The 26,832-nt window shown below is 50.5% G+C and overlaps 11 protein-coding genes across 11 annotated transcripts; 6 read left to right on the top strand and 5 right to left on the bottom strand.

Moving 5' to 3' along the window:
- The first annotated feature begins 660 nt into the window (after positions 1-660).
- On the top strand, positions 661-2,015 carry pre6 (proteasome core particle subunit alpha 4). The gene is made up of 5 exons (XM_024813823.1): positions 661-871; positions 936-942; positions 1,003-1,055; positions 1,136-1,523; positions 1,610-2,015. Exons 1-5 carry the CDS (start codon positions 844-846, stop codon positions 1,944-1,946), a joined length of 813 nt encoding a protein of 270 aa, XP_024669207.1. The 5' UTR covers positions 661-843; the 3' UTR covers positions 1,947-2,015.
- A 180-nt stretch (positions 2,016-2,195) lies between these two features.
- Positions 2,196-3,257, bottom strand: BDW47DRAFT_110880 (CHY zinc finger protein). The gene is made up of 6 exons (XM_024813822.1): positions 3,114-3,257; positions 3,006-3,049; positions 2,884-2,957; positions 2,686-2,747; positions 2,474-2,575; positions 2,196-2,378 (listed from the first exon to the last, which is right to left on the bottom strand). The coding sequence occupies exons 1-6, from the start codon at positions 3,116-3,118 to the stop codon at positions 2,297-2,299; spliced, it is 369 nt and encodes a 122-aa protein (XP_024669206.1). The 5' UTR covers positions 3,119-3,257; the 3' UTR covers positions 2,196-2,296.
- A 130-nt stretch (positions 3,258-3,387) lies between these two features.
- Positions 3,388-8,112, top strand: BDW47DRAFT_67917 (putative inositol polyphosphate phosphatase). Its single transcript, XM_024819596.1, has 6 exons — positions 3,388-3,884; positions 3,944-6,320; positions 6,367-6,576; positions 6,624-6,883; positions 6,940-7,607; positions 7,667-8,112. Exons 1-6 carry the CDS (start codon positions 3,837-3,839, stop codon positions 7,740-7,742), a joined length of 3,639 nt encoding a protein of 1,212 aa, XP_024669205.1. The 5' UTR covers positions 3,388-3,836; the 3' UTR covers positions 7,743-8,112.
- A 78-nt stretch (positions 8,113-8,190) lies between these two features.
- BDW47DRAFT_110878 (glutathione S-transferase family protein) lies at positions 8,191-9,308 on the bottom strand. The gene is made up of 3 exons (XM_024813821.1): positions 9,104-9,308; positions 8,571-8,978; positions 8,191-8,477 (listed from the first exon to the last, which is right to left on the bottom strand). The coding sequence occupies exons 1-3, from the start codon at positions 9,199-9,201 to the stop codon at positions 8,321-8,323; spliced, it is 663 nt and encodes a 220-aa protein (XP_024669204.1). The 5' UTR covers positions 9,202-9,308; the 3' UTR covers positions 8,191-8,320.
- Positions 9,309-11,752: 2,444 nt separating this feature from the next.
- On the top strand, positions 11,753-13,085 carry BDW47DRAFT_110876 (peroxidase family protein). Its single transcript, XM_024813820.1, has 5 exons — positions 11,753-12,032; positions 12,082-12,274; positions 12,335-12,382; positions 12,461-12,732; positions 12,801-13,085. The coding sequence occupies exons 1-5, from the start codon at positions 11,924-11,926 to the stop codon at positions 12,971-12,973; spliced, it is 795 nt and encodes a 264-aa protein (XP_024669203.1). The 5' UTR covers positions 11,753-11,923; the 3' UTR covers positions 12,974-13,085.
- A 2,066-nt stretch (positions 13,086-15,151) lies between these two features.
- BDW47DRAFT_110875 (uncharacterized protein) lies at positions 15,152-16,023 on the bottom strand (the record flags this gene model as incomplete). The annotated part of the gene is made up of 3 exons (XM_024813819.1): positions 15,152-15,324; positions 15,731-15,817; positions 15,865-16,023. Coding segments are annotated over 2 exons (171 nt in total), but the record flags the coding sequence as incomplete, so codon positions are not given.
- A 606-nt stretch (positions 16,024-16,629) lies between these two features.
- On the bottom strand, positions 16,630-18,364 carry BDW47DRAFT_133789 (uncharacterized protein; the record flags this gene model as incomplete). The annotated part of the gene is made up of 1 exon (XM_024817930.1): positions 16,630-18,364. Exon 1 carries the CDS (start codon positions 18,346-18,348, stop codon positions 16,630-16,632), a length of 1,719 nt encoding a protein of 572 aa, XP_024669201.1. The 5' UTR covers positions 18,349-18,364.
- A 2,196-nt stretch (positions 18,365-20,560) lies between these two features.
- Positions 20,561-21,169, top strand: BDW47DRAFT_128387 (uncharacterized protein; the record flags this gene model as incomplete). Its single annotated transcript, XM_024816844.1, has 2 exons — positions 20,561-20,980; positions 21,062-21,169. 2 exons carry the CDS (start codon positions 20,561-20,563, stop codon positions 21,167-21,169), a joined length of 528 nt encoding a protein of 175 aa, XP_024669200.1.
- Positions 21,170-22,224: 1,055 nt separating this feature from the next.
- Positions 22,225-24,176, top strand: BDW47DRAFT_110868 (glycoside hydrolase family 27 protein). The gene is made up of 7 exons (XM_024813818.1): positions 22,225-22,363; positions 22,435-22,567; positions 22,618-22,758; positions 22,830-22,919; positions 23,000-23,305; positions 23,409-23,593; positions 23,692-24,176. Exons 1-7 carry the CDS (start codon positions 22,280-22,282, stop codon positions 24,115-24,117), a joined length of 1,365 nt encoding a protein of 454 aa, XP_024669199.1. The 5' UTR covers positions 22,225-22,279; the 3' UTR covers positions 24,118-24,176.
- Positions 24,177-24,266: 90 nt separating this feature from the next.
- BDW47DRAFT_110866 (F-box domain protein) lies at positions 24,267-26,801 on the bottom strand. The gene is made up of 2 exons (XM_024813817.1): positions 25,894-26,801; positions 24,267-25,812 (listed from the first exon to the last, which is right to left on the bottom strand). Exons 1-2 carry the CDS (start codon positions 26,211-26,213, stop codon positions 24,486-24,488), a joined length of 1,647 nt encoding a protein of 548 aa, XP_024669198.1. The 5' UTR covers positions 26,214-26,801; the 3' UTR covers positions 24,267-24,485.
- Positions 26,309-26,801, top strand: BDW47DRAFT_67875 (uncharacterized protein). The gene has a single exon (XM_024819595.1). It carries the CDS (start codon positions 26,404-26,406, stop codon positions 26,674-26,676), a length of 273 nt encoding a protein of 90 aa, XP_024669197.1. The 5' UTR covers positions 26,309-26,403; the 3' UTR covers positions 26,677-26,801.
- Positions 26,802-26,832: the final 31 nt, after the last annotated feature.

Here is a 26,832-nt window from a genome sequence, read left to right as displayed (position 1 = left end):
GCTCACGGATGGGATACAATGGAACGGACTCTGTTGGGGGTGTTGGGGTATTCCTTTTGAGCCAGCAAAATTTGAGCCAGCAATGACAGATTTGGGACATGCGAGGCATCCGGTTTGGGAATCGAAGGTTGTTTTTTTTATTTTTTTTTCTTTACTTTTTACTTTTTTTTGAATGTCCATAATTATTCTGTCTTTATTCCTATTTGTTTTTTGTCCTCTCATCTGGCCCTGTGCCTTTGTATGGAAAAGTTGCCGCAGTCCTAAGCTGCCGTTATTGTACAGATGTGGGTGCTATTAGATGCTCGGTTAATTTGGACTGAACTGGCATTTTAGACTGTTCTTCTGTCTGCAATTTTTGAATGTAGTTCTTGTAAGATGCGATGTGTTCAACTAGATCTTTGATCGTGACGATCATGTTCCCGGGAGCCAGAATATACGTACTAGTATCTTCCCAGCAGAGAGTAGTGGTCACGACATACTAGAGTAGCCTGATTTGTTGGACTGACCAAAAGACCATCACCATTTTAAAACCCCTATTACACACCATATCATTTCAAAGCATACAATCAATTGATTGAAACCCAGGACATGTAAGTGTGAGGGGAAACCCAGGTGGAGAGCCCGAGCTAACCGCGCGCCAAGCGCTAGCAGAGCTCTGGAGGCAGCCGCGGGCCTCGCGTCCAACGACCTTCTGTCATCGCCCAGACCGGACAGCGGACATCTCCAGCATTCAACGACCCCATATCACGAATTCATCTTTTTCAACGTTATTCCGAGCTTTCTGACCTGTTTAATATCACCTGAATATTTCGTTGGTGCTTCGATACATCGCTGTTGCCCATAATGTCCGGATATGACCGAGCTCTGTCAGGTAAGAGAGCTATCACCCTAGCTTTATTGAATGGTGAGGTCCGAAGATGCTGACAGCTTGACAGTGTTTAGGTATGGATTTTTGAACTGTTATCTAAATTTTCGAATGTCAAGCTAAACGCCCATTTGCAGCCCCGACGGGCATGTCTTCCAGGTAGAATATGCCATGGAAGCTGTCAAGAGAGGTAGGCACCCCAGCTGCCCCATCCCCGCCCCCATCTTCCCCCAACCAACAACAAGCTGAACTCCCTCTTCACCCTCAAAGGCACCTGCGCCGTCGGCGTAAAAGGCAAAGACGTCGTCGTGCTCGGCTGCGAGAAGCGCTCCGCCCTCAAGCTCCAAGATACCCGCATCACACCGTCGAAGATCGCCATGGTCGACAACCACGCCGTGCTGGCCTTTGCCGGCCTGAACGCCGACGCCCGCATCCTGATCGACAAGGCCCGCTTAGAAGCCCAATCGCACCGGCTGACGGTCGAAGACCCCGCATCCATCGAATACATCACGAAGTACATTGCGGGGGTGCAGCAGCGGTACACGCAGAGTGGAGGTGTGCGGCCTTTTGGTATCAGCACGTTGGTGGTAGGGTTCGATCCGAATGATGACGTGCCAAGGTTATATCAGACTGAGCCGTCGGGGATCTATTCTGCTTGGTATTTCTCTTCTTTTCTTTTCTTGTACTGGGGGTAGTGTTGGGGTAGGGGTTTTTTTTCGGCTAATGGGTATGTTTGCTGTATAGGAAAGCAAACGCTATCGGCCGGTCCAGCAAGACCGTCCGCGAGTTCCTCGAACGCAACCACCAGGATGACATGGACCGCGAGCAGACGATCCAGCTGACGATCAAGTCGCTGCTGGAGGTCGTGCAGACGGGCGCCAAGAACATCGAGGTGGCTATCATGGCGCCCGGCCAGACGATCGAGATGTTGCCGGATGACCAGATCGAGTCCTACGTGAAGAGCATAGAGACGGAGAAGCAGGAGGAGGCCGCCAAGAAGAAGACTGGTCGGTCGGGCACCACCACGGCTGCCATCCTAACGCGCCCCGGTGGCGGTGAGGGCAGCGACTCCCGGGAGTGAGCCTGTTGCTGGGATGATGTTGACTAGTTAGTTAATTAGATTAAGCTATGTGGGCTACGTTGAACATGCTATTTCTTTCCATATCTCTCTTCTCTTTTTCAACTGTGTGTTGGTGCAGCTATCTGTAGTGTATCCATATATTGCTGATATGTACGTCTAAAAGGGACGTATACACACATTCCTTCATTTCATTTTTAAGCAAGACGCAGAGGTAGAGAGTGTGTAAGTATGTATGAATGTATGTATTGTGTATATGTTTGTATGTATGTATATGTATGTGGAAGGCATAAATCATAAGCATCGTAATCGCAACCACGAGTATCCGTCGATCCAGATCTAGAGAGCTATATCTAGCACAAGCGCTCCGAGGTATCTTTGAGAGAGAAGATGGAGCGTTCGGTGTCGCCGCGCACACGATCATCCTTGAGCATTCTACATAATCAGCATTTTCCAACACACATATATACATATATATAGAGATGTATATATAAATATATATGGATATATGTCTGAAGAAGAGTACACACCTGTTATCGACACGAGCATCATCACCCTCTACCTGCAGCGCGGGCTTGGGCGTCACTGCTTCGAGGACGAAGTGGTTGTCGCAGTGGGGGCAGTATTCGTCGCTGCATTCCGGGTAGACTTGTCAGTGTGTGGAAGTGTAACGCATAATCAAGGAGGATTTCTTTTTTCTTTGTGTGAGGGTGGGTGTATGTGGAAGTGAGGGAGTGTATACCTTTCTTCAAACTCCGCCGAGTCCTTCCGGAAACACTTTTTGCATTTCTTGCAGGCGAAGATCTGGAGCGCACATTCCTGGTTAGATATTGGGTTCTGGAAGCACGTTTGAATGATATGATATGTATGGGGTCGCTGAGCCGATATTGGCGTGATCAAGACCAACGATAGGGTTCATGGTGGGGTAGATGTAATATACCATCTCGGGGGATTTTTTGAGCGAGTGGTCTTCTTGCTCCATGTGGCATTCAGCGCAGTCAAACCATTTCCGGCCTGGAATTGTTATTATTTCATATCAATCGGAGGAATGGGGGTATGTACAGCATGCAGAGCGGATAGAGACCTGCGCGTTGAGGATGTGTTTACTAGATAAAAAAGCGTTAGTGTGGCTGTTTTGTGATCGACAGGATCCGATCGCGGGTGACGTACCACATGATGGATATGGGGTTAGGGGAGAGGCTCAGGGACAGGGGTGGTCGAAGGAGTAGTGGTGGTGGTGGTGGTGGTGGTTGAAAAGGAAGAAATTCGGAGAAGGGAGGCGGATGCGAGGATGGTGGAGACTGGGGGGCAAAAGGGCCAGATTAACGCCGGGATGTGTTGATCGGACTAGATAAAGGAACAACTTGGTATAACAGTAGGCAACTGTTTAGTTTTTGAGATGACTATCACTAGACCATGATCATGACTGGTATGTAATATTGAGTTTAAAGAATCCGACTCGTGCGGAACGAGCTACAGCTGACAGCGCGTGGCCAGTCTTGGTACCTGGCTTGGTTGTCCATCATCTGCCTCCTCCCCACACCTCTCTTCTCTTCTCCCTTTCCATCACTCTCCCTCTCCCTCTTTCTACCACTCCCGACTAATATCTCTCTCCTCCCCACGTTTCCCCTCTTTCATACTCTTGTCTTCTCTCTTTATCATCTGATTCGTGGTATCTGGCATTCAGCCAGTGTCATCCCTTTGTCTCCTTATTCCGCCTTCGTTCCCCCATTACGCCGAGCCCACTTCGAAACTCCGCCACCCGCCGACCTCGGGGTTGCAAACCACTTGAGCTCCCTTCTATGCCACGCCCCTTGATACTCGGTGGAATTGGTTGCAATTGAAGGTATATGGTCTCTCTGATCCGCAGTTTGTGTTGGATCGATCGTGAGCATGGAGAAACCTGGAGAGGGCAAGGAGAGCACGGACAATGCTCCTATTGTACGTTTTGCGGTCCCATCCCCCCTGGCCACTGTATAGTACTTACAGAGAACCTGCAGAGACCGGTATCGTCACTGTTGTCGCATTTTGAGAACCTTACCACCCGCCGCCCGTCTCCGTCTGCCCAGTCGCGCGATTCATTGTCCGTCCTGAAATCCTCCGAGCCCACTGACGATTTCCGGGCCCGGGCTTCACTCGACTTGCCTCGTTCGCGTTCCCCGTGGGCCTCGACTTCCGACCTGCAACATGATGACCGTTCTGGCTTCGTCCCGACGAATGGGTATTCAGTGAGGAACGGTGGGTCGCCCGGGAGATTACCGGGAAGACGGCAAAGTCGGCCAATGTCGATGAACTTCCGCTCCTCGCCGCAGCTGGCGCCGACTCTGACGGTGGACTCCCCGCGGTCACCCCCGCGGGAACTCGGAAGCCCAGTGCATCGCGACCATGATTTTCGGACCTCTCGCAGCCCCGGCAACCATGTGCGGGACTCGTTGCCCGCGATACCCCAGCGCCCGTTCAATCGGGCGATCTCCCCCATGTCCGCGTCGTCGGTTCCAACGGAGCAGAAGGTCTCCCACTTGTCCCCGAGCGCGTCGAACACCATCAGCGTTGGGGAGGATGGAATGTCGGGTCGCAAGATGAAAAGTGCGTCGCTGCCTCCGCCTGCGAACCGCGCAGCAAAGCCCAAGATCCCGGCCAAACCGGCGGCGTTGGCCCACCAGGATGGAGGTTCCTTGGCTCCTCGGTCGGAGCGTGCGGTTTCCGAGGAGCGGGTTTCACCATTCAGTACACCTCCGAGTAGCCCGGAGAAATCGCCGAAGCAGTTGTCCACATCCAGAGCGTCGACATTCCCGCATTCGCCGTCGCAGCCGGAACATCCAAGTCGGAGCCCGTTGATGGGGAGAGGGTCTCCCGCCCCTCCGATACATACAATGCATAGCGCACGGGAGCCGTCGTTGTCTCGACCGTCGGGGATTATCGGGGCTCCGGAACCTCCGGTGCACTCGAAACCATTGATGGTTCATATTCCTCAGGGGCCGTCTGTACAGCCAAGATCGCTGGCGAGCGCACCCACAGCCGGTCCGCCGCTGTCTAATCGGTTACAGGCCATCGACAGCCCATACGAGCGGCCGGGTCTCCCCCCACGGCGACGAGCCTCGCGGTCTCCGTCCCGACCTGCGTCGCGCTTGGAACCCGCATACACCGGTCCTGTCTCGCGGCCGGGATCGCGAGCATATGCTCACGGTGAGCTGCAGACTCCTAGCCAGATTCAACGGCAACCGTCGTTTTCTCGCGAAACCAAACCAAGAGTTGCCCGGCCGCTCGCAGAACGGCCTAGTGTCGAGCAGCCCGTTATCGAGCAACCGGTCGTTGGGCGGCAACCGGTTCGCCCGATCCAAGCGGACGACGAACGGAGCGAGGGCATTTTGCGAGTGGATTATCCGGATACATCGTGTGCGAACCGACGCGCCCCCGTCCTGAAGAGCGGTCCGCGGGAGATCAACACGCGGTACGACACTCGTCTGATGGATGTGTGTGGGAAACATGTGTGCACCACTGGCTATCTCACGCGGGTGTGGGATCTCACGGACGGCGAACAGATCTTGAGCCTGAGCCATGGTGAAACCGTGAAGAGTTTATCGATCGCTTTCAAACCTGGGACGGGTCTAGAGGACGAAGGACAGCGATTGTGGTTGGGAACAAGTGCCGGTGAACTGCATGAAGTCGATATCCCCACTCGGGCGATCGTTGCTAGCCGGTCTTATCCATCACGCCGGGAAGTCATCAAGATCCTCCGGCATAAGAAGGAGATGTGGACCCTCGATGACGAGGGCCGCTTGCTTGTGTGGCCGCCGGATGAATCGGGGACCCCGCAGCTCCAGTACAGCTACCACAACCCTTACGACCGTGTCGCGCGGGGGCACACCTTTTCGATGGTTGTTGGCGATACACTATGGCTGGCCACTGGAAAGGATGTTCACATTTACCGGCCCAACGCAGCTGACGATGTTTCGTTCCGAGTTCTCCAACGGCCACTAGGCGCGCAGCATACGGGCGAGGTGACTTCGGGTGCCTACACAGCCAAACATGGCGGTCGCGTGTATCTCGGCCATGCCGACGGCAAAGTGACCATCTATTCGTCCGCCGATTACGCATGTTTGGCCGTGGTCAATGTCAGCGTGTACAAAATCAACTGTCTGGGCATCGTCGGGGACTATCTCTGGGCGGGCTACAAGACTGGCATGATATATGTATACGACACGAATACCAATCCCTGGACCGTGAAGAAGGATTGGATTGCCCACGACAGCCCGGTGTCCCAGTTCTTGCTGGACTGCAGCAGCGTATGGACAATGAACCGGCTCCAGGTGACGTCGTTAGGCTTAGACAACTGCATCCGTTCGTGGGATGGCATGCTGGAGGATGATTGGCTCGGTAAGTCTACCTGGGTGGATTGTGTGGCCATGGCTAACGTATGCAGAATCTCGGATGCAAAACAGGGACTTCGAATACTGCAAGTTCCGGGAAATCAACGCCGTCATCATGACTTGGAACGCCGGTGCCTCTACCCCAGGGAACGTGCGTACAACCACCTTTATCCAGGATGCGATCCGCCCCGACAACCCGCCGGAGATTTTGGTCTTCGGCTTTCAGGAGCTGGTCGATTTGGAGAATAAAAAGATTACTGCCAGTACGTGTCAATCCGGTCCCGGTTCGAATTGTACTAACGTAGCGCAGAGAGCCTGCTCATGGGAAGCAAGAAGAAGGAAACTGGAGAGAAGGAACACATGAGTCGGCAGTATCGTGTGTGGATGGAACATCTGACTCGCTGTATCAACGAGTGCATGCCCCTGGATGAATCGTATGTGCTTTTGCACAGCGCGAACCTAATTGGTCTTTTTACGTGCATCTTTGTCAAGCATAAAGAGCGCCATCGTATCAAGGGTGTCAATGCCGCTGAGGTGAAGCGGGGCATGGGTGGATTGCACGGGAATAAGGTATTTCCCCTTCTTTTACTGGCGCTATGATGGGATAGACATGATTGACTCTCTAGGGTGCTCTTATCTTCCGCTTTATCCTCGACGATACCTCGCTCTGTTTTGTGAATTGCCACTTGGCTGCTGGACAGACTCAGACGGCAAACCGCAACAATGACATCGCGGGAATTCTGGAGGCGGAATCACTCCCCACGGAGCACAGTCCCACGGCTCGATTGGATCATTTCGTCAGCGGCGGCGACGGCTCAATGATCATGGACCACGAGATCTGTATCCTCAACGGCGATCTCAACTACCGCATTGACTCGATCCCACGTAACGTGATCATCGAAGCCATCCGGAACAACAATTTGGCCAAACTGCTCGACCGGGACCAGCTGTTGGCATCGCGACGCAAGAACCCAGGATTTCGCCTCCGGTCGTTCAACGAAGCCCCGATCACGTTCGCCCCGACTTACAAATACGACGTGGGCACAGACGAGTACGACTCGAGCGACAAGAAGCGATCGCCCGCGTGGTGTGATCGGATCCTGTATCGCGGCTTGGGACGAATCAAGCAGTATGACTACCGACGGCTTGAGGTCCGCGCGTCGGACCATCGGCCCGTGACTGCGTCATTCAAATTCCGCATCAAGACCATCCTGCCAGAGGAACGCACTACGGCATGGGAGACCAGCCAGCAGGACTTCCAGGTAGAAAAGCGGCGGCTCGCGTCGGAGGCGAGGTATGTCCTCCCCCCAATTGCTGCAAATCTTCCACATGAATACTAACAGATTCACACAGCATCGAATATCTCATCGGCGTCCTAGGAACGGACCCCAAACAAGCCCGCGCCTTAATTCTAGGCGCAGGAGCCTAGTCTTCCGCCGGCCTAGTCTTCTTTCCGCTGACCTGACCTACAATCTGGTCTTGTTTATACATACTACCTTCAATCTGTTTATTTGTGTTGGACTATTTTTCTGGTTAGCGGAGGCCGAAACGATGGGGGACTGCGCAGCAGTCATGCTGTATGACTAATGAATTTACGATAGACATGGTTTTTTTTATGAGCCAGAGATGGTTAGAGCTGCCTTTGTTGAAGGAGGCACGGGAGCCTGGCACTTGAATCATTAATGGGTGTTGGTGCTGGTGCTGGGGGGATCTACTGTATGTATGTACAGCTGTGTATACGAGAGGGGAAGAGGGGTAGATGGTATATAGTATAGGATAGGATGATTAGAATTGGGCCGCTGGCTTTCTCCACACTTTCTTCCACATTAACTATTTACATGGATGAAATTATCAAATTCCAATGTAGTCAAAAAAGATAAAGAAGTAATGAATAAATTAAAACCGAACTGGGATATCTTAACATACACGATGCACGATAACACAAACCACCCCATCATTGACCACCTACTCAAGACACCTACTTAGCTTCTACAGAAAGCAAGCAAGCTAAACAGACAGCTTAACAGCAGCCATCCCCTTCGCAACCGACCCCAGCGTCGCAACGCGATCAAACCACGACGTCAGCTCCGGGAACCGCTCCAGGTCCAGCCCGACTGAGCCCGCCGCTGCGACGTACGGGAAGGCCGCTAGGTCGGCGAGGGTGCTTTATTTTCAGTTAGCTTACACCCTTTTTAAAAAAAACATAGGGCAAAACACCCTATAAGGTAAAAAGCGGGGAAGGGGGGGGGAGACAAACCATTTACTCCCGACCAAAAATCTCGTCCGAGCCGTCGAAAGCTGCTGCTCAAGCCTTAGATACAAGCCCAGCGCCTTGCGCGCAAACGGCACTTCCTCGTCTCCCTCAGGGCCCTTGTCCTTTCCGTCGTGGTTGTTGTGGTGGTTATGACTGTCGGCAACAGTCGTAGACACAACGGAAATCCAGCGAGCGACTTCTTCGGCTTCTTTGGAGCCCTGCGCGTAGGAGATGTGTTTGTGCTGGTCGTGCGAGGAGAGCAGGTAGGTGGTTATTTCGGCGAAGCCGGAGAAGACGTGGTGGGTGCCGTGGCGGGAGATGTTTGTCATAAGGGGGAGGGTGGGGGATGCGGGGATGTTGGGGTCTTGGATTTCGGAGGAAGAGGAGACGAGGTGGATGGTGTGGGGGAGGCTGTTCGTGGATTTTTGTTCTGTTAGTTGTTGCTTCTTTTATGTGGCTCTTTTATGGTTTGGGGGAATTGTGTTGATATGGTATGTGTAGAGGTGGGGGAGGGGGAGGAGGGGGGAGGGACTGACCGGAGTTCTTCAAGAATGATAGCTACCGTCGCAGCGTCTTTGGAACCCGGGGTGGCGTAGAGGGCGATTTGGCCGCGTTGTTCGTCGAAGACGTTCATTGTGAGGATGGATGGATGTTGGCAGGTTTGAAGGTGGTGAGGTTGTCAGTATGTTGGTGGGAGGGGGAAAGGGGAAGGGTTCTTTAATAGTCCGGATGAGATTGACGAGTTGGTGCCTGAGCAGGAAGAGGATGACGTTGATGTAAAAGTATTAGCGGGGGGATTCAACTACAGATGACTGTCCCGTGGTTCTTCTCAACCCCAATTGTACCCCTCTTTGTTTTCTCTCTATCTACCCCACGATGTTATTGTAATGCGGATTTTACAATGGTAAATATAGTAGTAATTGAGTTCTTATCATTATGTGTTTCTTTTCTGCTATAGTAGAATGATTTCTAGTATTCCTGACTTGATTTTCACGCTTTGTTCTTCTCATTGACCATCCCTAACTGGCCAATAGACTTTCTAGAACCACAGAAATTCTAGCACGTGCATCAGTAAGGGTCTTGTATGGTCCAATTTATACAGCCTGTATACTTAGTTCCATCCATTCATTAAAACAGCCAATACTGACTCTACATGCCCATAATTATTGAAACATTACGTGCCATTAGAATGTACTGATATCTGAGTGAGTAAGGTAAATATGCCTCAGGAATACAATCAACCATGGAAAGTACTAGAGAACTGTACTTGACCTAGGACATGAGAAGATATTCAAGTGATAGATGAGGCATAAGTCACAGTTCAAACTCACTCACCCTTGAGATTATACACCGCAGTGGTGAAATATGTACCAAAGACTTGTTTCTCCCACACAGATGGTATCTATCTACAATGAATACTACTGTACATGACACAATCGCCTTGACCCTCTCCAACCCCCTCAAGTGGTCCATCACCCAGTCTCTATCCAAGATGAGCTCCCGAGATTTCTATACCGTCGCCCACGAAACCCTCCAATGCATCTACAGCAGCGTGGAAGTCGCCCAAGTCGCGCACGCCCGGATCCAAGCCCACAAAGCCACCGACGGCGCTAGCGACGAGGCCGAAGCTGAGCTCGAGGCTGTCATCCACGGTCTGGAACGTCTGATCGACCATTTCGAGTTTCGTCTGGACACTGAGATTGGAGACACCCCGATGGCGATCAGGCTGAAGACGACTCTGAGGGGGATTCGAGATCTTCTGGAGAATTTGAGACCGTCTCCGGTGCTGGAGGACTTGTGCTCTTCTTTGGAAGGACTGGGTGTTGAGAGGGATGGTATGTTTCTTTCTTTTCTGTTTCGTTATTTTTTTGACTTTTGCCGGTTTGTTGTTTTTTTTTGGGGGGTCGGGGCTGGCTGATACTTTCGATGTTGCTCTCTCTTTGGTATGTGTTTGCTGGGAGAGAGCTTATTTGATTTGGTTGATTACACTCTCTGATTGATCGTATTAATACTATTTAGTGGGAGAGACAGGGCCACCGGAGAACATCGAAAGATAGGAGTATGCTACGACTTCGAAGCATTATATTCAGATGTCTGTCAGGGACAGGAGGAAGATAATGGACGCCACCAACCGAAGCTTAGCGAGCCGTCGAGGATAACATAGCTGGTAAGACTATGGCATTCGCAAGGATCTTTTTTGAGAATGGATCAATGGGCCCCAGATGGTATTTCAGTTCTTCGGCGGATGTGGCTTCTTTTTTATTTCTTTTAATGGATGACACGATATCTGAGTCAGTGTGGAGCCAGAAATCCGAGCCCAAATACAACCATTGTTCATGCAGCTTTTGCTCTAAGTACTATTATTTTAGTTGGTCTGTAGGGAGATCTTTAGGCGAAATATACAGATATCAGCAAGCTTTGTTTCTACTAATGCAGACTCTGCGTCATCTCATTGATCATACTTTCTCGTTAATTAGTTCAGACGGGTACCTGCAAGTCAGACTCTCCGTAGTTCAGTTATATACGGAGAATTTTACGCTCTCGCCTTCGTCTCTCTACAGAAGAATCGACAAATGGACCAAACCAGCAGAATAAGAAGTTCAGCCACAGGTAGAGAAGTCAAAAAGCACCAATTTACCATTTGATAGGACACGAGACACGCATCATTTAAAATAGACAAAGCGTGCTCTCAATTCTCCCCGTTGAGTACTCGTTCTATCCGATCCTAGACCATGAACAAGCCAAGAGGCAAGCACACTGCTTCTGAAACTGGCAACCAACCTACCCCAGGAAATCCCCAGAGAATGAGCACTGACAACACTGGATCAGCAGCGGTCTAGACACTTAATCTCTAGTGTTGGACCGCTTATGTCGCAGACAACAGTAGTCCCCTCGTAAATCGTATTGACTGCCATATTCGGTTAGGCCGTGCCCTTTGGTATAGATGAGCAGCGTCGATCAGTCCTAAAATGTACATTCATCCTTGAATCCAAACCAGACATCGACCAAAGAGATTCCAACTTTTGAAAATGAATGTATCTATTGGGCAGACTCCCATAGCTGCAGCGGTTTCTAGTTTCCAGTAATTCTGGAAGTGGATATGCATGCGACACCTCGGTTGAGCTGCCAATTTCCCTAGTTGATCGGGGATCCGCCCGGAGATGAATGGAATGAAGGGGCCTTTGGTTCAGAGTATGTCGAGAGGGGTAGGGCCGTTGACTCTATATAATGTCCTCGAGGGTACGACTAGCACCCAGCTGATATTCGCATGAAACCCCACACTTTCTCTAAAACCGCCTGCAAGAATACCTACCCCCTGCCAGGAATCTGCACTGACAACGCTTGATTCATCCACGATGAAGCTCACCATTCTTTCAACCACTCTGAGCTTCGTCTTAGCCACTGCCAATCCCCACTATGCTCACGGCTCTGCTTCCAAGTGGGAAGCTCCCGGTCCCGATGACTGTATGTACGCAAGACCCGGACCCATAGACAAAACTGACGATATACATAGTTCGCGGACCATGCCCAATGCTGAACACCCTGGCCAACCATAATTTTCTACCGCACGACGGCAAAGGGATCACCAAAGATGTGCTTACTCGTGGCTTGGGCGAAGGACTGAACTTCAATGCGTCACTTGCGAGCTTGATGTTCAAGATGGCCACTGTTGCCAATCCCGAGCCGAACGCTACCTTTTTCACCCTGTATGTACCTTATGTTCTGTCTTTGCATTTTGGGAGACATATGAACTCACCATCATTTAGGGACCACCTCAACAGACATAATGTCCTGGAGCACGATGCGAGCCTGAGGTGAGTTTGTGGATCCACAGCAGCGGCACGTCACTACAAGTGACCGTCCGCATCCATGACATCAAACTAAGATAACAGCCGCACCGACGCCTACTTCGGCAACAATCACGTTTTCAACGAGACCATCTTCAACGAGACACGCGCATATTGGACGGCGCCCTTGCTGGACGCCAAAATGCTCGCCAACGGCAAGATCGCCCGCCAGGTGTCTTCCCGCGCGTACAATCCCACTTACAAGTTCACCTCGAACACGGAGGCGTTTAGCGTCGGGGAGGTGTCGGCCCCCATTGTTGCCTTTGGGGACATGGAGGCGGCGACTGTTAAGCGAGATCTCGTGGAGTATTTCTTTGGTAAGCTCATGATCTCTGACACCATTATGTATGCTATATTGTGTTCATGTGCTTATGAATCTGGGCAGAGAACGAGCGTTTCCCTACCGAGCTGGGATGGTCAAAGAAGAAAGAGGTGGTGAACATTGAGGATATTACTCGACTGTCGGCGATTATTACGAACGCGACGAGTCTTTTGACCGGATTGCAGGAGAAGAAGACCAGGCGGAAGGACTTGCACAGTGGATTCCAAGTCCTCTAGGAAGGACTGGAGCATGATGTATATAAGTTTCGGCCCTTTACATAGTATTTGGCATATCAACCAGGAACGACTATCAGAGATAGATTGTGCTGGACGCTATGCTTGAATAATTGGGGTGACTACTGCGGGCTTACACTGGTTGTATATTGAAATGCGGACATTGTTCTCGAAAGCGCTCGCCGGCTGTATGGTGATAGCACATGTGGCAGAGTTCTTTCTCCAAGGAAGTTGAGCATAATACTGGTGCTGGTCTGATTTGTCTGAGTAGACAGGAGCCAACTAGCGAAGTCGCTTCTCTTCCCCTCTCCTTCACCTCCAGATCTTTCCATCGACGCCTGAATATGGCGTAACATCAAAGAGGAAAGTCTGCAGCAATTCCAGCTTCTAAGGCCATCAGTTCTGAATTACACGCATGTAGTTACTAGGCACCTTTGGGAGTACAAGCATACAGGCCCAAAGGGTTTGGTCAGGAAAGTGATTTTATGGTTGTAAACCCCAAGAAGCCACTCGCCCCCAGCGAGCTGCCCTATTAAAGTGGCATTGTAAGAGATGCTCGATATCAAGAATAGTAGGTCGAGGGATGCTGGGTCAGAGTTTATAGCCTAGTTGTAGTCTCTCCACTATCATGAATTACTTTTGCTTCTCGCTTGATCATCGAGACCTTGACATATTTAACAGCCTTACACAAATACCCAAGAGCTTCTCAGAATGGCCCTCATTTTGATGTGATTATGTACATGCCATTAAGGTTGTGGAAGGGAAAATAAGTGTTATTTACTCGAGTATAGGATAGTACATTGGATTATAAGTGAACTGAGTAGTGACTGAAGTCAGAGATACCTTCCATAGTTTCAAGGTGGTTTGACAGAGAAGGACGATAAGTTACTCGAGTCTTCTCTCTGGGGGACACAGCAAACGGGTATGAATAAAAGCTGAGCGGATATGATCAGTCATAAAAATCACTGCTTAGCGGGTATGAACTTTTTCATACCTACTCAGCTTAGGTTTATTTCTTTAACTAAGATCTTAAGAACCCTACCAAGAATGTATTAGGTGGTTATATAGAATACTAGGTGATTGATAAGACTCTACTAATTATTCTTCTAAGAGTATAATTTAAAGTGACCGTGTCAAAGCTTATAAAAGTGACTATATAGAAGATATACTACGGGGTATGTATAGTTACATGTACTAGTCTATTTTATGAATTTTTGTATGGACATACCTGCGAGGCTCTTCTCTTGGCAAGGACTTTGAAGAGCTGAGTGGTTGCAGATATGAGACCCACTTGGCTGACTGGTCATACCCCCCCCCCCAGCTTATAGTCTTACCCGTTTTTGCTGTAAGCCCTTCTCTCTGTTCTCTTCTTTCTTCTCCCTCAGGGAGCACCGGCCGACTCCCAGCAATCATAGCATGTATAAGCAGCTCGGATTACCTCAATAGGCATCATCGTAGAAAGGATATCCGTTGGAGGGTCTTTACCGCATGCTTGTATATTTGCTACGGCCGAGAATAACCCAGAAGCCTGACTTATGGCACGAGCTTTAGCAGGTGCTAATATTGCTTCCTGCCTCTACAAAATACGAGACCCCTTACTGAATGATCCGTGTCGCTTCACACTATCAGCTGCACACTCTTCGGACTCGTATCTGTTCCATGCCCCACAGCTCTGTAGCTTAGCAAATGGACCGGTATGCGGTTTGTGTTAAGGAGAATAGAAAACTATGACGGCATACTGTTGTAGGTAGGGCCGACCTCTAGCATATGCTCCAATCATCGCGCCAAAAAGCTGCGCTGGCGCAATACTCCTTGCGTTCACCAAGTTACTGTGGATGGTAGAATTGACAGACTTTTTACATTATATGACGTGCTCAGATGCAGTCCTAGAGTAGGACATGTACTCGAGAAGGGATTTGAGTATCTCCTGACGGCAAGGGGTGCGCAATTCATGTCTCCATTTGTATATGTTGACAGTCACTTGAGGACATAAGGTATATCGCTCATATGCTCTTTGCCTTGCGGCAAAAACGTTGAGGCATGAATGGAAACAGGGCGTTACATATGACGAGGGAAGCCACGCAACCATCTGCACATAAGACGAATGGAATGTGTATAGCATATGGTATCCTTGCATCATTTGGCGACAACTTCTGTGTCGGTAGACCAGTTCCCAAGCTATATAAACAGGGGCTTGTTGCGTGTCTATAGATTAGCATCTCTCAGATTCTCAATTCAGATCCTACTATTCTACGAGTATCCTTTGCCTACTAAGCCTCCAACCTATACCCAAGACCGACAAGATGGAATCTACCACCCGCTGGAACGTTGCCTCTGGAAACTCTCAGGTAAGTCTTTCAAATTCATTGGTAATATGCTGTATGTTTGAGAGATATAGCTCTAACGAGAATTGTCATGTGCAGCGTGTAAGTGATTGATTGCCCTTCTCCCTGGACGCAGATTTTGAATCATGAACTGACCACGTCTATTGGACAGTGGGTGAGTATCTGAACCCTATACCTACTTCGTGATTATCAGCGCGCGGTGAAAGATGCCTTTACAGTACTGTTTCAAAGAATTTAGCTCTAACTGATATCATCATGTGCAGCGTGTAAGTAAAATGACCCCCTTTGACCCTGGACAAGAACTTTGAATCATGAACTGACCACGTCTATTGAACAGTGGGTGAGTATCTGAACCCTATACCTACCGCGTGATCACCAGCGCGCGATGAAGGATACCTTTGCAAATCTTATTGACCCGCGGGTTTAGTAAACGCCCCAGCGTGGTGACACTGCCGACTAGGGAGTAAAACGAGGCCAAGAGCTCGAAAATGTGAAGCCCCAAAGCTAGTGAGTGCTATGGGAGTCAAGCACTGACATATTTGCTCCTAGCATGTCAATTCAGCACTCCCGACATCAGCATCATGTCGACATTGTTCAGGGCATCTTTTCCTTTTTGTCTTGGTATAGGTTTTCCCTATTAGATTAGGTTTCCCTATATCTTAGATGCAAATGCAAAGACACGATTTCCTTCTTCCACGTTGAACATGGGCGAGTGATAGTTTGATACTATGTGTAATCTATGTCAGAATCTTTTAGGTACTACAGTATTGGAGAATCCTTTTGTGTCTTATAGAGATTTCTCTCAATCATACGGCAGAAGCTACTTCGTTATATCTAGATCTTGATTCCAAATGTCCAAGTAACCCTCAAGCTCAGTCACTGTGTAGTCTGCCTCGCAGGTGACATGATGACATCCAGCTTTGGCTCAATAGTCTAGCCAGTGTTCGAATTTTGCTTGCTCTACTGTATTTCCCGTGAAGTAGAGAAAGGGCAACGGGTACCATGATGCTACATGCTACATTCCACATACAAAACTTGGCACCATGCTTCGAGAGCTGATCCCTTCTCATACGAGTTGGCGGCTTGGTCGGGTAGACGATGATAGCCAAGCTCTCCTATTGGTAAGGAAAGAAAGATCAACATCTGCAGAATACGGAGAAATACATCGTCTTCATGGGTCACATTACTAGTTGATTGCAAATGCAGTCTGCTTTTCACAGAGACGAAGCACGATTTATATATTAGTTTACTTGCTAAGAACAACAAAAGCCAAAGGAGACTGCCGTACAACAGAAGCAGGGCTGTACATGCGTCTCACTTCGCCTCCAAATATTTCAAGATTTTGATGTCCTTTTCATCCGTCCTTTCAAACCTGAAGAAGGTACTGAACACATCATCCCCCGTGGTAGGAGACGTCCACGAATACTGGCGCTGGCGATTGACCAGGCGCCATCCACGGGGCTCTTTGAATCCCTCCATGGTTTCAAGGTGGTTGACAGAGTGCATATGGCCATGACCAATCTGGCGAAGGTGCTCATTATAGGTATCCGGTATTTCGTCAATCGCAATAGTGATCGACTTCTTTGCCAGAACGAAGCATAGAACCATGAAAAAGGTGAAACCCTCTCGGGAAAGGAAGTGGGCTGCTCCGAAACAGATAATATGATCTATTTCATCCTGGTTGCGGTAATTGAGCAGGCAGGTTTGCATGCCATCAATGTAGACCTCGTCATAGATTTTCGTTTCCCGGCATATGTTCGCCATTTCCTCAGATATGTCAAAGCCCACTAGACTGTAGTCTTTCTGTGACCTATTGGCCGCAAGGATGCGACCAAAAAACCCCGTTCCGCACGCAATATCCAATACAGAGCCTGTGAAATCAAAGCACTTCACAATGTGTTCGAAGTTTGCCTTGTCCTGGCTGTGCGTGTCGCCGTCACCGTCATACTTGTGGGCAATGCTGTCATAGGCGTCGGCCACCTTAGACGACCCCTTTGGCGCGCCATGGCGCAGGAAGTGATTTGCAATAAAAACATTGACCACGGCCATGTGTCCTCCCGGAAGTCCTTCACTAATCGGTAGGTCTTGAAAATTGGAGTCTTGCGGTAGGAAATCTGCTGGCTGCGGGTTCGCCTCAATGACAAACACCTCTCCGTTAGGGCGAACCCGGAAGTCGACATCGCATCCCATGTGGCTACCTCGAAACATGCCTGCCTCGAACGCCTCCAAGGCCGCTTGTTGAAGTTGGTCGAACAAAGTGGGGTTGTCGTTTCTCTTTATAAGCTCCACCCGTGTTTCGGGGTCAAACTTCAGATCAAACGTCAGGATATTCTTCTTTTGGGACACGGCCTTAGTCCTCATAACGTAAGGATTCAAGGCAAGCGCAGAAGCACCCATTTCAATCACTGTGACACCATAGTCGCGTCCCTCGATATATTCCTGAATGACAATATCATCGCTATGTAATGTCGCCGGATGATGTGATTCCGCGTGGGCTCTGAGCCCAGGGTCTGGCAGGCCGAGGGCTTTCGCCCTCTGAAGGCGAAACGGGTGCAGCTGCTTGTTGATACGGCGTAGCGCATCGGTGAGCTCATCCTCATTGTTGCAGACCGAGTTTTCGTCGATCATCAGGCTCGCGCAGCCATTTGCGGGCTTAACAAACAGAGGGAACTGCTTCGTGCCAGGCACACGTGGTGCCCCACGTTTTCTAGCATTTTCGTAGAAAGCATTTTTGTTTCGAGAGCGCTCCCAGCTCCGAACACCAGCGGAGGGGACGCCCAGCGACTCGAAGTATTGACTGGCTTGTATCCCGGCCACTGGGTCATCCAATGAGCCCCAGAGAAAGTTGATATAGAAATCGAACCCTTCGGCTACCAAAGCATCGATTTCTTCATTCGCCGTTTTCAAATGAATAAGTCGATTCTCAAATGTGTGCTGGGAGGTATAATCGCCCAGATTAGACGGCTCGTCGTCTACTTCCGCGAGATCGGAACCAGAGCCCTCATATGATGATTGCAGCACACAAATTCGCATTTTGATGAGATTCACACAAACAACGCTATGTCTACCAAAAAGCTAACTGGAAGCTGGGGCAAGGATTGTAGGGTAAGCAAAGCATGGCAGGTCTCTTTTATAACTCCAAAGCTCTCATGCTTCGCAACTAGGTGTAAGATCCTCCTTTTGGGGCCCACTTCTGACTTGTAATGTATGTCACTGTGTCGACTTATGATTCATCTCGCAAGGTAGAATTAGAATACCTTACATGCCGACTCGCTGCCTCGTTGACATTGCTGGTGGTCAGACACATATACATATGTTGAGCGACAATTGTGGAGCATTATATGTGGGGTTCGTATGATTTGATTCATTCTTGACCAGATTACTACTTGTCCCTTGCATAGCATGATCATTATATGAATCACAACATAGGTAGGGGCAACTCAAATGAGCCATTGCAGCAGTAATATGCATAAAAATGTCTCATCGATACAACTGTCCTTAGTTAGTTGCGGCCTGGGCTCTCTCGAGTGAGCATCAGCACACAGACGCAACCAAGCGCAATGACGACGAGTAGAAGCGCATATCATATCAAATCCAAGAATGTACTTTCTTGCCCCTTACATATCACATGTACTTGAAATTGGGGCACATTTTGTTTTTGTTTCTCACGGGAACCCGATGGCTCGTATCATCGCATATACTACCCCTTAGCCGTCGGAGCTCGCCGTATGCTTAGAGGCCACTTTACCCTGTGTTCGGAAGTATGGGAGCTGTATTAGAGACCAACGAGCTCTGCTCATCCGGCCAGTCGGGTTCTTGTGCTGCACGACCCCCAGACGGAATCGAGCAGGATGCCGAACGGTCCTCCCTAAATGCTGCAAATGAAGAGCAACAGTATCCGCCGCTAAAACAGTCACTGCTCATAACAAGTGGTCTCTATTGCACACTGTTTTGTGTGTCATTGGTGAGTTACTCTTGCAAAAGCCCTGGTGTCAACACACCCATGCTAAAACCGTCTTCTCAGGATGAAACGATTCTGGCCACTGCCATCCCTCGGATTACCGATGAATTCCAGTCCCTCGGAGATGTCGGCTGGTACGGAAGTTCGTATCTCTTTTCGCTCGCTGCAGTACAGATGATATGGGGCAAGCTGTACACGTTGTACCCGACCAAGTGGGTTTTCTTATTGGGGGTGGTTATCTTCGAACTCGGCTCTCTCGTCTGTGCGTTGTCCCCTTCATCGGGTGCCTTGATCGGAGGCCGAGTTATCGCAGGCTTGGGGGCAGGCAGCATTGAAGCTGGGACAATCATCATTATCATGGACACTATTCCCCTGCGAAAACGGCCGATCTTTCTCGGAATACTAGGCTGCATTGACGGGATAGCTACGGTATCAGGTCCACTGTAAGTACCGACCCCTCGTGCATATATATGATCGGAGTAGCACTTCGGGGCTAATTGCACACCAGGCTGGGCGGTGCCTTAACAGACCACGCTACGTGGCGATGGTGTTTCTATATCAATCTCCCCCTGGGGTGTATATCTTTTCTTGTAATCATCTGTCTTTTAGGATCCAAGTCGAATCCTCCTCCATCGAGCCATCTGAATGCAAAGGAGAAACTCATGTCGATGGATCTACTAGGAACGCTGCTCTTTATCCCTGCAGTTCTCACACTGCTCCTGGGACTTGAGTACGGTGGATCCGAGTATCCCTGGGCCAACTGGAGGGTGATTGTACTTTTCGTACTTTCACCCCTCCTACTAGCTATCTTCGCATGGGTGCAGATACGGGCTAAAGAGCGAGCCTTGATTCCTCCCAAAATCATCTGCAACAGAGATATGCTGGCTGTGATCTGTTTCTCTATGTTTAGTCAGGGAGCTCTCTTTATCTTCACCTACTATGTGAGTCTTGCCCTCCTGTCTCAGATAATTCTTTTCTTCTTCTTTTTTGACCCTAGTACTCTCGTAGCTACCTCTCTGGTTCCAAGCCGTCAAGGGGACTACAGTAACTGTATCTGGCCTTATGATATTACCCACGGAAATAGGGCTAGTCATCTCATCATTTGCCACGGGGGTCATAGTTTCTATAATGGGATACTACACGCCATTCATGATCATATCATCCGTGCTGTCGTCCATTGGAGCCGGCATGTTGAGCACCATGACTCCTACCTCAGGGCTGGGGCCCTGTATAGGATACCAGGTATTACTGAGTGTTGGCCTCGGGCTAGGAATTGAGAACACAATGCTAGTTCCGCAGGTAGCATTTGCCGAGGACCACACCATCATGGCCATTTCCGTACTCTCGTTGTTGGAAACGTTAAGCACAGCCATCTCCCTAGCCATCGGGAAAAGTATCTTTCATAATCGACTTGTGGATAATCTCCACACGATAGCCCCTTCAGCGGATGCCTCCCTGATCACGGGCAATTCAGCACTCGTTCGGGATATCGTTCCAGATGATTTGTTGCCCAGCGTCCTCAACGCTTACAGCCGGTCAATCATGCAGACTTTTTATGCTGGTGTGGCTATGTGTGCGTTGTCGTTGTTTGGCTCGGCTTCCTTGCCATGGAAGTCGATTAAAGAAGAAGAGTCGCCGGACAGTACGACGGGGGATGACAATAGCGCTCACTCGGCGGATGAGAACAGGCCAGAAATGACGATTGTTGGTCAACACAAGGCTTCCTAGTTGCAGCGTTTTTTTGGTGTAGCGGTCATGACCATATATGTACCGTCACATCTTTAGTTTTCTATCGAGTTCGAGATCAAGGACCAAGAGCGCAGGAAGACGGCAGCGGGGAATGGCATCACCTTACAACGAACTGTTCGCACAGCTGAGATGTACAAATGTTAGGGATATCTTAAGCCCTCCCAAGTGCTGGTCAGAATTTTGGTGCAGCGGCTGTTCCATCATGCCAGACAAGCCGTGGAAGCTTCCTTCGCGGGCCTACGGTGTTCTGCTGCTAGAAGCAGGGAAAGAAAGGAAGAAAAGGCATGGATACCTAAACCCCGAAAGGCAATCAGGCTAAATACTGTCAATACTTGCCGGCAGTAGCTATCGGCAGGCACAAGGTGCCAACAGCCGGGTCATCAAAAAAAAAAAAAAACAACAAGGCACTCAGCAGAAAAAAAGAGCCGAGTTTTTCACGAGCAAGGAACAACTACATATCGTCCATTCCTGCTATAGAAATTATCTTCTCGTTGGAGCTTGGGGCCCGATGTTTCCACGGGTCTTTTACTTTGCAGTTTTATACTCTATTGAAAGAAGCGTTGAGCGATGTGAGACCTTACTAGGTGGTCCATGGCTGCGAAGCTAGTAGGGGAATAACAAAAATGTCTTAGGTATCTATAACTATACTACAACCAGCCGCGACTGTCAACAACAGTTGACAAGCCCTTGCAGCTCCTACTCTGGGCTCACTATGTATGCTATATCACACCGGTGAACCGGTTCAAAGTATTCAACTGCGCGATGTCGCAGCTCCTGAATCAATCAGGCACGGATCAAGCTGCCTCCAGATCCCAAATCTCATAAACCCCTGCTTACATCCTGGCAGCATCCAATGCCACGCAGCGCATTTCACGCACTCAGATACGTGGATTGTTACTCCATTCGACACGGGTTGCGGGGACAGTCTCTCCGCGGGGTTGTAAATCATCATCAGCACAAGCTAGGGTCTGACTTTAGCGTCGCCTACTCCACTATCTGATTGGGCATATGAGAGCCACAGAGGAGAAAAACGCCGTCAATTATCCACTGAGCAGAGGTTAATTCAATTTACATGATGTTTCCCGCTTGCGTGGCGTTGAAATGTGGAGCCGATCGTGTCTAGAGTACAAATAGCTCGTCATATGCTACTCTTTTGGATTAGTGATTGTTAGCCCATAAATTCATCAAATCTGGACTTTCGTCATTTGTGCTGCGCGTGTTACACTTTCATATCTTGGGTGAGATCTATTCAGCATGCGTGATCGCGCTCTTTTTCTTTCCGCCTTGTTGGCTGGACTGCCGCAAGGGACGCTTGCCCTGGAGATGGCAGATGGCATAGTGAGTTTCCGCTTCTCCATACACGATTCGTCTATGCTCAAAGACAGAGGAAGACATACTGACCAGACAAGGGCAAACTCCCAGCCCTAGGATGGAGCTCCTGGAATGCCTTTGGCTGCGAGATCAACGCGGAGAAGATCATGACAGCAGCTGACCAGTTCATCGAACTGGGTTTGAAGGACTTGGGATATGAATACATCAACAGTTGGTCTCTACAACCGATCCTCGCATGCTCAGCATACTGACAGCTCCAGTCGACGACTGCTATTCAGTCAAGACCGGCCGAGACTCGAAAACCAAGCGCATCCAGCCCGACCTGGACAAGTTTCCTGATGGGATTTCCGGTGTGGCAAAGGAGATTCACGAGAAGGGACTGAAGGTGGGAATTTACAGCAGTACGCCCTCCACCCTGACCTTCTTGCCCACTACCTAGGGGTACTAAGCAGCCAACTGATCCGCTAGACAGGCGCCGGAACGGTAACCTGCGCCGGCTATCCCGCCAGCATAGGCCACGAGAAAATCGACGCCGAAACATTCGCCGAATGGGGAATTGACTGTACGCTCCTCCACCCCTCCCCAGACCCAACCCGCAGTATAGTACTCACAGCAGACCAACAACATCACTAACAATGGTAGACCTAAAATACGACAACTGCGGCGTCCCCCTAAACTGGACGGACCCATACACAGACTGCGTCCCCGACTCCTCGAACGCGGGCGTCTACTATCCCAACGGCACCTGTCCGGGTCTGCCGAACCCGGCCCCGGACGGCTACGACTGGAACGGCTCGAACACCGCCAAACGGTTCCGCGCTATGCGCGACGCGTTGCTGAAGGTTGATCGTCCGATTCTGTATGCGCTGTGTGAGTGGGGCCAGGCAGATGTTAATAGTTGGGGGAATAAAACGGGGCAGTCGTGGCGGGTTACGGGGGATATTACCGGTGTGTTTCCTGTCTCTCTCTTTCTCGACGCATTCTTTGAAGAGATCAGACGAAAAGAAGAAAGAAGAAGGGTTAGACAAGACTAACGAAAATGAATGCACAGACTCCTGGTCCCGAATCGTCGAAATCGCCAACGAGAACTCCTTTTACATGGAATACGCCGATTTCTGGGGCCACCCAGACCCAGACATGCTAGAGGTCGGTAACGGCGATCTAACGCTCGAGGAGAACAGGGCGCATTTTGCGCTGTGGGCGGCGATGAAGTCGCCTCTGATTATCGGGACCAGCGTACGCTTCTCCATCCTCTTCCTACCTTCCTTTCTCTCTCCCCCCTCGCGTTCTGCTGTCCTTCAAGAGATAAGTAAAGTCTCTAACTAAGTTAAAAGCTCGACAAAATCGACCCCGACCATCTCGCGATTCTCAAAAACAAATACCTTCTCGCCTTCAACCAGGACCCTATCATCGGCCGACCCGCCTACCCCTACAAATGGGGCTACAACGACGACCACACGTTTGACCCTGCCCATCCGGCAGAGTATTGGTCTGGGCCGTCGTCTACGCTGAAGGGGACGCTGGTGCTGATGTTTAACTCGGAGGGGGAGAAGAAGACGCGGACGGCGGTTTGGAGTGAGGTTCCGGAGTTGGCGGGTGGTGAGCAGAGGGATGATAGACACCAAAGCGATGTTAAGGGCAAGGGGTTCCAGGTGACTGATGTGTGGACTGGGAAGGATCTGGGCTGCATTGAGGATCAGTATGAGGTTGAGCTGGAGAGTCATGATATCGCTGCGCTGGTTGTGGAGGGTGCTTGTTGATTTCTTTGAGAATTGATCTGGGCTGATTAGGCTGTGTGGTATGGGAGGGTAAAATGAGTGCCAGTTATGAAAACATGTTTCTCATACACTGGGGAAATATCTACCACTAGTCAGGATACAGAATGGAATTCTGTTGTGAGACATATCAATAGTCAATCAATAAGACGGTGTAAATTCGATGAGATAAATACGAGCAAAATAATATGATCAGCTCTCGACCAACTGAAAACCGCAATGACAAATATATATCCCAGAAAAAAAAAGTCACCCAAAAGACAGCCAATATAGGGTATATCTCATTATAACATTATCCAACCAACATTCCTCACTGAGGTGTCCCAGTGAAGATAAGCAACACCACCTGGCGATTACCGCCACAGATCCTGACGACTGTCGCGTCTCCAGCCCCCGCTGCTCTTCGGACGCCCGTCCTCCACAGGTATGGCCAGGAACCCGCCAAAGCCGTTACCAACCAAGGTGCTCTTTCTCGCTTCGCCGCCCCAGTTGCGGCTGAGCTGCGCGTCGTGGAGACTGACGGGTCGGGTGGTGCTGTCGCGACGGCCTCGGGTCGACGGTGGTTCGTAGGGGGTGAAGTTCCACTCTAGTTCGTCCAAGCCCTTGCTGTATATATCGAGTGGGCGCGAGAGGACCCCGCTCGCGAGTTGAGGCCCGCTGTCGCCGCCCCCAAAGAGACGCGGAGGTGGCAGCAGGAGCAGGGCTTCCGGTAAGTCGGCGTCGCGGACGTACAATTGCCGCAAAACTGGCAGGGAATTGGATACCAGTGACCCGATCAGGTAGGTATAGTAGGACGCTGAAACAGGTGGTAGCCCGTAGGAACCGTTGGGCGACGTGATCTCGTAATGGAGTAACTCCAAGGACCGAGATGTCAGGGGCGGTACCTTCTCCGCAGGGAATGATCGGGTCACTTCCTGGACTATCGAGAAACTGCGCAGGTTCGGCGCGGCTGGGAGGATGTGATAGACCCCCGACGGCACGACACCGGTGGATGTCAGATTTAAGGAATTCAGAGATTTGCGGCACTCCGGTACGGAGAAGACGGCGGCAAGCCCGCTGGCGGTGACATTCGGCATATCGCGAAGAGTGAGTTTCTGGACCGGAGGGAATGGCGGTAGTGCTTGCGAGGCAGCAAAGGCGGAGTCGTCCAGCCAGGGAAGATCGTCCAGCGTCAATTCGCGAAGCCTGGGGAATGACCCCAGACCCGCCCGAAGCATCACCGGCTCGACGTGGAGCCGGGTGAGCTCCAGGACCTCCAGATTCATCCACAGATGGGATCCTGGCAATTGGGAGAAGCTCCCTTCGGACCCCTGATTATAGGTCATGCGGCGGATGTCGGGGCAGCGGGCCATCAGCTCCTGCTTCAAGGCCAGACACGATCCGTCGTCGCTGTATAAACCCGCGGGAAGATCGACGTAGCGCAGGTTCGGCAAGACGGAGATGGTGCGGGCGATTTCACCCTTGTTCGCTTCACGGGTCATGTACGGCATGCGAAGAGACAAGACCATGTTGCCGAGCCCCTGCGACTGCCGGACCGAGCGCATGAAGATTGTCAAACGGACTTGTGGAGCATCAATCGGATCCCCATTGCGGTCGAAGACAGAGCGGCGTTTTCGCTTGGCAGCTAACTGCACCTCGAGCTCACAGTAGTGAACTGGATCGATTCGAACATGAGCGTACCTGTTGCGGGGCAAAGAAAACAGTCGATATCAGTCAGGCAGGCCACAAGACAATCAATTCGCTTGCAGATTAGGTGCATACAGTAACGCTCGCGCGTCCAGATACCAATGCTTGCACGCTAACGCGCAGTGGGCCAGATCCCGCATGTCACAAAGCATGCAACCATCCTCCGTCATGGACTCCTCGGAGGTATCATAGCTGGTATCAACGGCGTGTGGACAAACGAAGGCGAAAATTCGGGCTAACACCGGTCGGGGGAGTTTCTTGGTATAGTCGAGACCGCGCCGGGGCACCGGGGGGATGTCATCGTGGTGGCGGTAACCATCGATGCGGAGAGAGTCGCTATTCCCCGCACGGCTACGGCTTTTCGACCGCCTGCGAAATCGGCTCAGGAATCCCATGATGGGGGGACCGGCATGGGAAGAAACGCTGTGGGATGACCGATGAGGTCTAAATGGGACGGGGGTGGGTGGAAGGAAAGAAGTGGGGGGACGGGGGGATGAAGAATGCTAAAAGGAATGAGAATGGGGGAAAGAAAGAGAGAGGCTGATTAGCGAGAAGGAGGGTGGAAGAAGAGCCCGAAAGGCAGTGATGAGCGGGGGGGATTTGGCTGCATGTACCCGCCAGCTCAGATTCCCAGACTTTGGATTCCCTTTGTACCTGCAATTTCTTTGGCTCCTTTCAGTTGGGAGATGGAGATGTTCCTGTCAATGTCTATCCAGTCTCCAATCTCCACCTCCTGACGGGGCAAAAGGTTTGTTTTTGTCAAATCCACCCCTGGTCGGGGTCCGTTCTTGGTCCGATCGATTCAACCCTGCTCCTCAACCTGGACACTTATTCCTTTCACAAGGGAGTATAGCTTAGTTCGCCCGATGGTATTTATAGCAGCCTATCAAGGGAGTGATGGAAGTGGGAAAGACCATGATGGCTGCAACGCCCCCCGTCCCAGTTAGGGGCCGCAAGAACACGCAGGCGGGTGTTTCAGCCTGGCGGTTAGTTCCTGCGGTGGTTGGCCCACCA

This window comes from Aspergillus candidus, assembly GCF_002847045.1.
Source record: "Aspergillus candidus strain CBS 102.13 unplaced genomic scaffold BDW47scaffold_50, whole genome shotgun sequence".
Classification (NCBI taxonomy): domain Eukaryota; kingdom Fungi; phylum Ascomycota; class Eurotiomycetes; order Eurotiales; family Aspergillaceae; genus Aspergillus; species Aspergillus candidus.
This window is presented reverse-complemented; position numbering and strand designations above follow the sequence as displayed.